Source organism: Corvus brachyrhynchos, unplaced genomic scaffold (genome assembly GCF_000691975.1).
Source record: "Corvus brachyrhynchos isolate BGI_N302 unplaced genomic scaffold, ASM69197v1 scaffold14, whole genome shotgun sequence".
In the NCBI taxonomy this organism is placed as follows: Eukaryota; Metazoa; Chordata; class Aves; order Passeriformes; family Corvidae; genus Corvus; species Corvus brachyrhynchos.
Genome location: NW_008239110.1, coordinates 6972215 through 6984723, shown reverse-complemented (window position 1 = coordinate 6984723; position 12509 = coordinate 6972215). Strand labels below are relative to the sequence as shown.

The following is a 12509-nucleotide window of genomic DNA, read 5'->3' as shown; positions in this document are numbered from 1 at the left end:
GGACTACAGCAAACTGCAGGGTGTGATTGCCTGGTTGCCTAGCAGGGTGGATGCAGTTCATGCTTATTGCTGCTCTGGGACAGCAGCATGAATCTTACTGGAATGAATATTCTGTCATGGGTTCTGTGCAGCACTGGGTTCTACTTCTTTAGCTCATAAACTGAATTGTCACAGAGTGGAGAACCACAATTGCTTTTTCTGCCCTATCAGGTTATTTTCAGTGTAGAAAGCAGAAAATGGTTGAAGATTTTTACAGGTGCAGGAAGAATGGATTATAAAGAGTTTGTTGGTTTCTTTCTAAGAATGTGCTGTCCCCTGTGGTAAGTGCATTCTTAAGTGCTCTGAGCTAGTTTGTATAGAAGATGTTTTGAGGTCCCATAGCCTGTGATTCATCTTGTGTATTTGTGGTCTGGCTGTCTTGGAAAAGATAGAATCTGAGACCCAACAGACTGCAAATGGAAGAGAGCTGGGGTTAAAACTTTGACCTCTGAAACGTGAGATTTTTGAGCTTGGAAGTCAACAGAGCTAGGATTTCACTTGTGACCTGTATTCCTTGACACTGCAAACCAGTGAGCCATCAATACACACAGTATACTTCCACCTGTCATTTTAGCACGCATGGTTCTTGGCTTACTCATTGCCATCTGAATGATACATTTCCCTCCTACTATTGCCAACTTGTTCTGTTGATTGGGAGTTGTTTCCCTCTTTCTTTGGTGTGATTATGCAGTTAGACACCTTAATAAAACCTCAGTCTTTTTAATTGAATCAGTACTTTTGCTCTCATCACCTTTTGTTAGCTGCACGGTTCACCGATATTAAAAATTGCAGTAACTTGCAACAGAATGCACATACTGGGGTAGACCTCGGATGCATTTAGTGTTTTATCCTAGAAAAAGCTACATGTCACCTTCTTGAGAAACAAACGTTGGAGCTGGAATTTACTTGGATTACAGAAAATAGCTCTATGCAGGATCTCACAAGGCAGGATCACCTAAGCTACTCCTTTAATGTTTGTCTAATCTGTTTTTAAAAACCTCCAGTGATGGACACTCCACAGGATCTAAGGCAATCCATTTTAGTAAAGAATATTTCTGTTCCCTGGTAAGTAGGGGGCAGTGAAAGAAGCTGATAAAGGACAACAGTTAAAAGAACAATGGAAAGTAATTTAAATTCAATATATTTTTATTCTTTGTAAATACAATGAGTACAACTTTTTTACTTCACAAATCGGTTAATCCACTTTGTACAGGAAAAGTTTTACTCATTCTATGATAGTCCAAGTGCTGATCTTTCTCAGTGCTAGTTCCTAATAACAAATCAAATTTTGAAAAGTACAGCAGCTATCTTTAAATGGTTTTTTTTCTACATTTTTCATACATCAAATAAGCAGCTTGTAATGTTTTTGTGTGTGAGAGGGTGTAGATGAACAAGGCTTCAAAATTAGAACCTGGAGTTTCCTAAAAAGGCATTGGAGACTTTTGGAAATTGTTAGCATTGTATCAGTCAACAACCTTTATTTCTTTGAAATAAAATTCCTTCCATTGATTTTTTAATAGTCATTTCATTTCTCTGCACATCTCATTGACAAAGAGTTTGGCCACCGTTGCCTTTGGTTTCAGCACTGTGCCAACGGGACAGCCAGCAGGTCACTGAAGCGGTCATCTCCTTTGTATTTGGTTTTGCTGTTTTAGTCTTCCTTTCTTGTGTTGTCTCTTTTCAGGTGTGTGTGTGTGTGAATGTATGTCTGTGTGTGTGTGGAAGAAGAAGGAGGGAAGGTCGGGGAGGAAATGTATAAAGCTTTTCTGTCTTTGAGATGTTAACCGAACAAATTGTGGTGACATCCGCATCAAAGATCACCAGTTCATTTTGTAGGAAGAATGGAGCTGCCGTCATAAGCTACCTTTTAATCAGTTCTGAAGGCCACTTCATGATGTATTATAGCAGAAGCAATGTTTTGGTAACTTGGTCTCAAATGTTGCCTATCGTATTAAAAACACTTTCCCAACATAGGCTACTTTTAAAACAATTCTGAAGGCCACCACATCTTGTGTTACAACAGAAGCCAAGTTTGGTCACCCGGTTCCAAATACTGAACAAACTAAAGTACCTTCTTTCACATTTTGTCTCAGATCTGCCAGTTAAATGAGAGAATAGCAGAGTCTTTGTTAACTATGACTGGCATCTGAATTGCCTCCATCCTGTAGTAACAGGAATAGCAGCCAAATTCCAACCACTTTCACTTTTTCTGTAGAACAAAGCATTCTCTCCATGATCTAAATCACTCTGTTCAGAGCAGCAGAATCATATCTACTGGGGTATTTTTTGTCAATGAGTTTAAGGACTAAACATTCCCAGGCTTATGCTTCCTGTAGATTTTGTTAGTTGAGGCTTATTCTCCATAGATAGAAGTTCTTCTCAAACTGTCCATCCTGATTGTTTATTTTAAGGTAATTTATATGTCACTGGATTTGTACATATCTGAAAGCAGTCTTGTAATTGGTACATTCCCAATGGTCTTTTTGAAAAACACTTCTTCTATTGTAGATGGACTAATTGAACGTAAAGCTGGTAAGAGCAATAGAAGTTTTCCGAAACGACAGGGTTGTGTGGGATACCTGGGAGACAGAGAGAAAAAGAATTTTGTTGAAGTTTTAAAATATTTTTTCAAAGGAAGAACTTTATTTTATAGAAAAAGACCAGTATTTTCTAAATTGCACGGGTGATGCTTCCTGTGCCAAAACCCTGTGTTTTGTACTTGTGTGAGCAAGAAAGTTGACTCCAAGGAAAACTCTCTGTGGCAATCAGCAGAATATAGGACAAGGTTTCTGAGTTTTGTTTAGCTCCTTTGTTTATTCCCCTAGAGTAATAGCAGTACAGAGACTGGACCTGCTGTGTCCCTCATACAACAGTGTTCTTGATGCAGTTCAGGGAAGAGCTTGACTTGTAATAACTAGCCTGTCATTTGAAGTACAGTTTAAAACTAGCTGGATTGTCATGGTAATCACTTTACCCCCTTTTGGTTGGCAGATATATTGAATACCAATTGACATTTGTAAGGAAACTTTTTGTTAAAGAAGCTGTGTTTTTCCCCAGGTAATGTGTTTGTGTATAGGATATTTTCCATCATTTCTCTCAGCTTTTGAAGCTAACACAGCATAGGACGTGTATGTCTAGCTGTGCTTATGCTGGCTTGACACGCCAGTGATTCTCAAACTTCTGCTTACAGTGGTCTCCATACAGGAAAGTGTAGGTTGTTTGGGGAAACATGCTGCTTCTCCAGACTGCATCCTGTTGAGAGCGACTCCACTGAGATCAAAGGGCTGATACTGCTGTGACACTGGCAGGAGGGTAAATTCAAGCCTGAGGATGAAACACACAGGCTGAAAGCCCTCTCACAATGGAGTCTGAGTGAGAGTCCTGTCAGTGGACTGCACTTTTCCCTTGTAAAAGGATATTGTTTACAACATATACTGAGTAGCACAGTATCTAAATACTTCCAGCAACACAGAAATGCTGTGGAAAAGTTGTCATGCTTGGAAGGGAAGTTGTGGCTATGTATTCCTCCCTGGCTTCTCTCTCCAAGGCCCTGTCTCACGTAGGGTCTCCAGGGAGCAATCTTCATGGAAAAGGCCTTCCCTAGGAACAGGAAGAGGCTGCTATGCAGCAGTTACTCTTTTTGCTCCGAAGCAGCCATAACTGGATGGAATTCGCATTTTTACTTCCATCCTTAGTGCAGGCCATTCCCTGTAGACTAATAGAAGTGTTTCAGAGACTGCTACCGTCTAATCTCTGATACTGATAGAACTGCCTGACAGAGATACTATGACAGCAAAACAAAGTTTCAGAAGGAAAAAATACTACAGAAGTTCCTCTTCCACTGCTCCATCTCCCACTGTTTAAGTCTCATGGACCTCCACTGCAACTAAAGGACTTTGCTGCGGCACCACAATGGGATTCACAAATTCTGGGGTTTTCATTTCAACCTGAGCACAAACTCAGGGCAGCATCTTGGAAGAGCCACTTAAGTTCCTTGTGTCCTGATTTCCGTGTCTGCAAAATGGAGGAGATTATATGGGAACTGGAGATTGTGGGTGAAAAGAGCTCATACTGGTCTGAGATGGAATGTTTTGAGCATGACTTCTAGTGGTATTTGATTGATTAAAGTGTAGAGGAAAATGTAGCCCTCTGAACTGCAAAGTGTTGCACAGCTGGTATCACTTCCCAGAGGAAGAGCTCTCCTTTTAGCACTTTTCTATTTGTTTTAAAACACCAAAGTGCTGGAGCACACCCAAAGAGGAGCAGCAAAGCTGGTAAGGGTCTCGAGCTCGAGTCCTGGTTAAGGGTCTAGAGCAACAGCTGAGGGAGTTGGGGTTGTTTAGTCTGAAGAAAAGGAGGCTAAGGGGAGACTTTATCACTCTCTACCTGAAAGGAAATTGTAGTCATGTGGGTTTTGGTCCCTTTTCCCAGTTACAAGCAATAGGACAGAAGGAAATAGCCTCAAGTTGCACCAATGGAGGTTTAGTTTGGATATTAGGAAAAACTTCTTTCCCAAAAACGTTGTCAAGCATTGGAACAGACTGCACAGGGAAGTGGTGGAGTCATCATCCCTGAAGGTATTTAAAAGACGTGTAGATGTAGCACTTGGGAACATGATTTAATGAAGGACTTGGCAGTGTTAATGGTTGAACTGGATGATTTTAAGGGTCCTTTCCAACATTTTCTATGGTTCTATTTCATCAGGAAATGCCAAGTCCCAGCAGGCTGACAGCCAATGTATACTCTGTAGTAGCCTGGTCCCCATTTCAGTCAGTGCAACTGCCACCTTCTGTGCAATGAGAGCAGGATTTCACCCCTACACCTGCCAGCAGTACTGATAGAAGACACCACTGACCTGGTATGAATGTAGCTGTTCAGGGTGAGCTGGGCTTCGTCTTGAAGGGCTGCTATGGCGGCCGCATTTCGGAAACTCCTCAGTTCAGAACCACTGTGTGTGGGCACTGGAAAGCAGATCAGTTACTAGTTCAGCTTGACTCTTGGGTGGGTCAAAACAGTTCAGCTAGTGCTATCAATGAAAATTAAATGTTCCCATTAGTTCCCCAGCACTCCACTGTCAGCCTTTCAAAATGCAGCAATGAATTGGAATTCAATACCGGGAAAACTACTGGGTGATACAAAGCTATGCCTAGTTTAAAACATCATTTACACTTTAAAGCAGCGACCTCGTAGTTATCAGAGCAGACAAGCAAGAGATCCTTTCTGCTTACCAGCTTTAAAAGTGACAATGCATTTGAGACAGGCAAATTCAGTAGCATCTAGCCGAAGTTGTCTAAATCTAGCCACAACCTCCTGTAAAGCCTGTATTTCTGAAATAATTTTATTCAGCTTCTGAGAATCTGTATTGTCACCATTCATGCCTGAAACAGAAACAGATGAAATAAATAATATTAAAGGCATTTGCTTTATTTTATATTGATTTCTGACAAAATCCTCTGTATCAATGTCCTCTCTATTGTCACACTTGTCTATCTGGTTCCATGTAAACTGACTATATTGTATGAAAGTTAATATAAAATCTTCTCTTGGATGATAACAAACACAGTAATTTGCATTTAAATGACAATGCAAGCAGTCATGAATACAACAAAACAACATTATTTGCATTTAAATATAGATTTATAAATGACAGGTATGCTCTATTGTTCAGTAGGAATTTGTTATTCTTTACATGTTGTTCTTTTTTCAGTAATGTATTTTTATGGTAATTTTTGTAACAAAGTCATTAAATTGTGCAATTCTTACCAGATACAGCCAGTAGAGTGTTAGCATCAACTGGAATGGCCCATTGTGCTATTCCTAGAACAAACAGTTCTCTCCAAGCATCTTCCAAAAGCATCAGCTGTCATACAATAGATGTACAATATAACATAGTGTATAATTTATAGATTTATAAACAATTTAAATATGTAAATTTCTGTTATTTTAAAAACTACTTTAAATGCCTGTCATGGTATTTCCCCCACAGCATTCATTAGCTCTTCTCTTAGCCTTTTGAGAAGGTGTCTAGAAATAAGTCTATGCATTGCAGAAAAACACTGAGGGTTGGCTCACTGTGCACCGTGTTGTGGACCAAAAAGGAGGAGAAAGAGAGAGTGAGAACTCTTTCCCCAGAGCATTTGCTCACAACATGAACACACTTGCTTTCTCAGCATATTATGGGTTCTCTTCTCCTCTCCTTCAGCACTTTTATAGCTGTTCTAGGGCAGGTTGGATGCGTGCTTTCCTCTTGCTCTCTGGGGATTACACTTGTTTCCCTTGGGAAGGCAGAATTTTGTGAAGAAAAGCCTGGACAACATCCTGCATCAGTGTAGGGAGCACTGCTTTAGAGCACACATGCACCTTATAACCCCTTCCTTACTAAGCAAGTCTTTAGATCTGTCAAGCACCGCATCTGGACACACGCAGAGTTTCTCAGTGTCACCTGTTTTTCTGCTTTTTCGCTTAAAATCACTCAGAAATTCCAGGCACTAAGAGCTGTTGCCTTTCAGAGATGCAAATATCCAGGCACCTACACTGACAGCATTGCTAGTTCTCTGCAATTTTTGCACACTGCGTGTCTGTATGGAGATTGTGTTTTTCTCTGTTTTCTCTGAGGCAATGCTTAAGATTTCCCTGAAAAGGCAGTGGTGCATCTGAAGAGGAGACAAAACTTCTGGAAATGCAGACTGGCAAATCCAGAACAGACATGTTTAAGCTTGAGGGCATCTATGGATTGTTAGCCCAGACCAACTCTTATGAGAGGTTTGGAGGCGCTCTGGTTCAGCTGAAGTTCATGGCCAAAGGGCATGTGGTGGTGTGTACACGTTGCTGGGACCTCATGTCACACAATAGGGTGGCAGAGGTTTGAAGGGGTGAGAACTGTAGTGGGCTCAGGAGGTATCTTCTAGCACCTCCATGCAGTGAAAACAGATTGCCCAAAACTCAGAAAGAAAAAAAACAAAGCCACCAAACCAAAACCCCCAAACCTGCAATTATTAATGTTGCTATGGTCCCTGAAACTATCAGCAGTTTAGCTTCTTAGGAAAAGAGGAAAGGGGGTATTTTAAGTATGTAAAGAGTCTGTAAGGAAGAACAAAGTAAAAAAAGATGCTGTACCAAGTTAATGATGATTTCCTTGGAATCAGACATGTGAAAGTAGTAGGTGATACAGAAAGCATCAGTACAAGTGAATCCTTCATCTATGTGCAAACTCTTAACAATATTGCTGTTCAGAACAGTGTTGCTTGTTGCCAGCCAGTAGGACATGAGGCAATGGGCAGAAACTAATGCACAGGAAAATCCACCTGAACATGAGGAAAAACTTCTTTACTGTGCATTGAACATTGGAACAGGTTGCACAGAGAAGTTGTGGTGTCTCTCTCACTGGAGGTATTCAAGAACTGCCTGGACACAATCCTGTGCAATGAGCTCTAGGATGACCCTGCTTAAGTGGGGAGGTTGGATCAGATATGATCCCTTCCAACCTGACCCCTCCTGTGATTCCATGACTGCAAGTTTTAAACCACCCTGTTCCAATCTGAATGGAAGGAAGAATTCTCAGAGTCTCTGCCCTCAACTCGTCACTGTAGGGTTATGTCCATTTTATGCCTTTTTGCCCTGTGTGCTTTGCAGAACTTCTACATAACCTACGGAAATTGTGACAGGAAGGTATTCGTGTCTCTGCATACAGTTGCTGTTCAAAACACTTACGTTGGATTCTACAGTACCAAAACCTGCCCAGATTATTGTCTGAAATGGAGACAGGGAGGGGGTGTTGTGTCTAGAGTGTGATGCCCATCTCAGCTTTCTTCTGAGAGCAGATGAATCTGCTCTTAAGTTTCCTAACCACTGCAGCTTGCAAACCCAGTCCCTCCTCTGGATAATCCCACCTGATGGATGTGCAGGTGTCTGTATGACATAGGAAATGATTGGCCAGCCTTTCATTTGCTTTTGTAAAACTTTTTTTGTCATTCATTCATGCAGATACAATGGTAATGACTGGTGGTTCCTGGAAGATATCAATTTCATATTTTCTTTCCCACCAAGTCTTTAAAGGCAGAAGACTTTAGAAATAAGAGACTATTCCAATAGCTAAAGCTTTCTTCATGCCTATGCATAAGTCTGTAAAACCACCAATTAAAATAACTCATGGTGAAGTCATACTCAGCCCTTCTTCAAAGAAACAACAAATGCCAGGCTTTCTGAACAACTGGGTTTTGCTTCTTAATCAACCCCATCCTTAGAGTGACCTTTTGTTGGTCACCTGCATTGGGCCAACCTGTCTCACAGATAAAGTGGGCAGGTGTGCAGGCCAGCAGAACTAGAGGCATGACATTTTTTGCTATGTGGTTTCCAATTCGAGATGGGTATGAATCTAGGGAAGGGACACAGCCTCTGGTTTACCAGAGGTAAATGATGCAGCAATGCTCAGACTTGTGTTTTATCAGCAAATTGGTTTCTATTTATTTCCTTGCCTTCAAGATAAAACTGTCCCAGAGTCCTGAAATTACAGTGCACTCGCCTTTTTAGAAGAGCACAAAAAAAAAAGCAAAATTCAGGGAAAGATTTTAGACTCTCCTCAGCCAGATGTCAGGGATACAAAAAGAGAAACGCAGACATTTACAGCTGGGCCATTGTCAAATTAAATAATGCAATAGCAATGTTATAAAAATCAACTGTATGATTATTCATGAAATAAGGTGATTAAAATCAGAGTTATTTCTTCTCCAGCTCTCCTAAATATGACAGGGGAATCATGCAGAAAGAGGCCCAAGTCAAAGCTTTCGAGCTGAGTTTTGAGGAAGCTGACTCGCAATGAGGTACAGCAAGTGAGAGTGATGTAAAGGAAACGTTGGGGTTTTAATACGTTATTCACTAACATTAGTCCCTTCTATGAAAGTGAAAGAGGTAGTGGGTTATTTAATGGGAGCACTGTGGTATCTATGGTAAAATAAGCAGGCCTTGCTGTTTGAGGCATACTTGGTCACATGCCATGGAGATTTCCCCTGCTCCCAGATCCTGCTGCCTCCTCCACTAACAGAGATGATGTTGTGGGAAATGCCTCCCTATCATGTCAAATAAAGCCTTTGCCTAGGGAGCCTCCTGTGGACATCACTGGTCTAGAAATAGACCCAATCTCCTCCCGTGTGCTGGGGCTGCTGCTGGAGCAGCGCACCTGCGTCTTGTCCCTGACTCTTGGGCCTGTTTCTTTGGTTGCTCACTGTGACAGACCCAGTGCTCTGCTGGATTAGTGGCAGCAGAAGACACGATTAGAGAGCAGCAGGATGCCACACTGGGATTGTTGTCTTCCTCCTGGCATGTGTGATCTCCCAGGCCCTGTCTCATCGCTCCCTTCATCCTCACTGTGTAGCAGGACTGCAGGTGGAGCTGAGCAGCATTCCTCTTTGTCTAATTTCACAACAAAGATTTCAAAACGTGGGTTTGGTTCTAGAAATAGAACATTTTTATATACTTTAGCTTTATAACACATTGTGGCCATCATGATTTACCTTTAGGTAGAAAACAGTATTGGTTTTCCAAGAAGCTCTTTTCTTTTAGTTCAAAATACGTATTTGCATATCAACTACAACACTTGCAATGTGCTTCTGGGGAGAGGAACTAGTTCCTCTGATGCCTGCCATGTAATGTCTATGGCACAGTTTTTCTAGTTAACATTTTGGTAAATTAGCTCAATCATATCAAAGTATTAGATGTCTTTTGTGATTGGAGCTTTGTGTAGATATCCACCCTTCCATTTTACAATTATCTGATTACTTTTTTAAAAATTGGTGCATTATACAAAGCACACTGAGTCCTCATCAAGAATCAAGTCATCAAGAAATTGTTTCATCTTGTATGGTTTACATATGATTTACTTGAGGCAAAGGTGAATTATCATAGAGGAAAACAAAACACATTAGGGAAGTTTTTAATTAATGGTAAAAAATATTGGGAGCTGGCCAAATACTGTTTCCACCATATTGATGTAATTGTAAGCCAAGGTGAATAAGGAAAAAATGTTGGCTGTGTAAACAGTTGAGAGGAGAGGAGAAGAAGAGGAGCAGGAGGAGAGGGAGGAGGAGAAGGGTAGGGGGAGGATGAGGAGAAAGAGCTGTTAAAGGAGGAGGAGGAGAATTGGTCTTCAGAAACCACCTCAGCCATATCCTGAGACCATAAGTTTAACTAAGCATTTCTCATCCCAAAAAAGCAAAGTAAGATGCTGTTCCCCATTTTATGGAAGGAAAATTGTCCTACAAGTAGAGAAGTAGTTTTGGCCTGCTAAGCTTGGTCTGCAGCCTGGTGATTCCTCCTTTAGCACTTGTCCTTCCATAATATTCATTTTATATTAGATTTCTTTTTCCTGGCTTGATTTTCATTTGCTTCATGAGATAAAAGTTGGAGGAAAGCAGTTTCTAAATCACTGCCTGGTTTTCAGGGACAGACTGAAACTCTGCACTGAAGTTCAGAGCTGCTGAAGTTCATTTACGGATTTCAAGGTCTAGGGCTGTAAGTTCAGGACCCAATGTGATGTCTGAGCCTTCTTTAACAGGCAGGCCAGGCCGATGCCACTCCCACTGCCAGTGCCTTACCTGGTCTTGCAAGGACAAGGTGGAGAAGGCTGGGACACTTTTGGCCCACTTGATGCTCATGAACAGAAGTCTGGCTGCTGACTCGCAGACGGATTCAGTGGCCACTTCATAGAGATACATAGGGGTACCGTTGACTTCATGTGGGTACTAATGTCAAAAAGAAAATAAAGCCATTTCATACAGTGTCACCAAGGCAGCCTGGTCTTCCTGTCCCCTACATTCAGTGCTCCTGCTCATGCTCATACAGAGTGTGCACTCTCTTGTTCTGCAAGCAGAGGGCATTGCTTACAGTGGGCTCACTCCAAACTGCTCCTTGCTGCTTATCCGTGTGGATGAGCTGTGCTAAAGAAACTGTTCAGAGTAGGAGGTTGAAAGGAGGAAATGTACCGAAATTATGTGTGATGCTTTACTGGGTTACACAACACCACACCTCTGATAGCAGAGTTACAAGAATAAAAATTTGATTAGCAATATGTAGTTTGTAACCTTGCTTCAGAAGCTGATTTAGCATTCCAGCCCTGCTCAGCAAAGCAGTAAATATTCATTTAGCCTAAACATTCATCTTGCTCCCTGACTGCAACAGGCGTAAGGAGATGCATAGAGCTAAGCATAACTATCTAGAGGCTGTGTAGGGTTTGAATGGAATTGTTTTCAAGTGTGTGTTACATTTTCTTGCCAAATAATTTCTGATTCAACATTTTTCAAAATTACCACGTAAAACTATATGTTGTGACCACGTTTATGATGGGTTCTGCCAAGATACCAGCTCTGAAAATGCAGAACTATTTAAGCAGTTTCTTCTGTGATTTTCTAGATGCTGTGAAGACACAAAATGCCATTGCAAATGGGCTAATGAAAAACATCGCCTTGCAGCTAATTCCTGTGCAGCTGAGGCCACAGCAGTGCTTCCACTGGGCTGCTTAGGAAATGTCACAACCAAGAAGTGCAGAGAGCCAGCTTAGCCAAGCTTGGGTTTTGTGTCTGTGGGGACAAGTTGCAGGCTTTGGTCAGTACACAAAGTACTTTCTGAACTGCACCACTGTGGAGGTTGGCATTTTGCTGAAGAAAACTCATTCACGGGGATTGTATTCCTTGTGAAACAAGGTTTAAAAGTGACTTGTGGACGGGCTCCAGGCAGGAGGAGCATTTCTGCAGCCATGAAGGTATAAGAAAGTGTGAGAGACAGGGTTTGCATGGAGCAGGTTATCAGCTGGTCCTGCTGCATACCCCTTCTCCAGAGGGCATTGCACCTCATATCCTCAGTGCTTTTAGGGATGTAACAAAAGTCCCCACCACAACCCACAAAGCTTCAAGCCTTTTTGTTTGCCATGTCTACCCCAGAGGCAGGAAGGAGCCGACAGGTTGCAGGCACCTCAGCAGCAGGGTTTGCAGCCCGCCGGGGGCCAGGGCAGTGGCTGACCTTTGGGGTGGGCTGTGCCAGGCCCACGAGAGCTTGTCTCTCCGGGGTGCCAGTGACAGCGGCCAGCTCCAGGCCATGGGGCTCCAGCTGGGAGACGGCGGTGAAGAACGCGGGTGCCGGCAGGGCGGCAGCGGGGAAGTGCGGGGCTCCGCCGCTCTCCTCCTTGTGCCCGCGGAAGTAGAGGGCCACCTGCTTCCGTATCGTCGACGTCCGGGGACCCCGCTCGTGCTGCACCGCTGTGGAGCATCAAAGAGAGACGAGGGGGTCACCTCGGGGATCCGCACTGAGTGTCCTGCACTGCTCGACCGGGCTTCCCTCCCTCCCTGCAATTTTCTGAGGCCAGCCCGGTGCCCCCCCGCCCAAGACGTGTCTGGGGAGAAGTGTCTGAGGCTGCCGCAGGATGGGAGGGTCATTAGTGGCCAGGGCAAGGAGACACCGGAGTTACACAGAGCTCCTCGGTT

At 42.7% G+C, this 12509-nt stretch overlaps 1 protein-coding gene across 1 annotated transcript; it reads right to left on the bottom strand.

Annotated features, from left to right (window-relative positions):
* Window positions 1-1164: 1164 nt before the first annotated feature.
* NR2E1 (nuclear receptor subfamily 2 group E member 1) lies at window positions 1165-12294 on the bottom strand (the record flags this gene model as incomplete). Its single annotated transcript, XM_017739403.1, has 6 exons — window positions 1165-2618; window positions 4895-5000; window positions 5268-5417; window positions 5803-5899; window positions 10629-10775; window positions 12049-12294. Coding segments are annotated over 6 exons (909 nt in total), but the record flags the coding sequence as incomplete, so codon positions are not given.
* Between the last annotated feature and the right edge of the window lie 215 nt (window positions 12295-12509).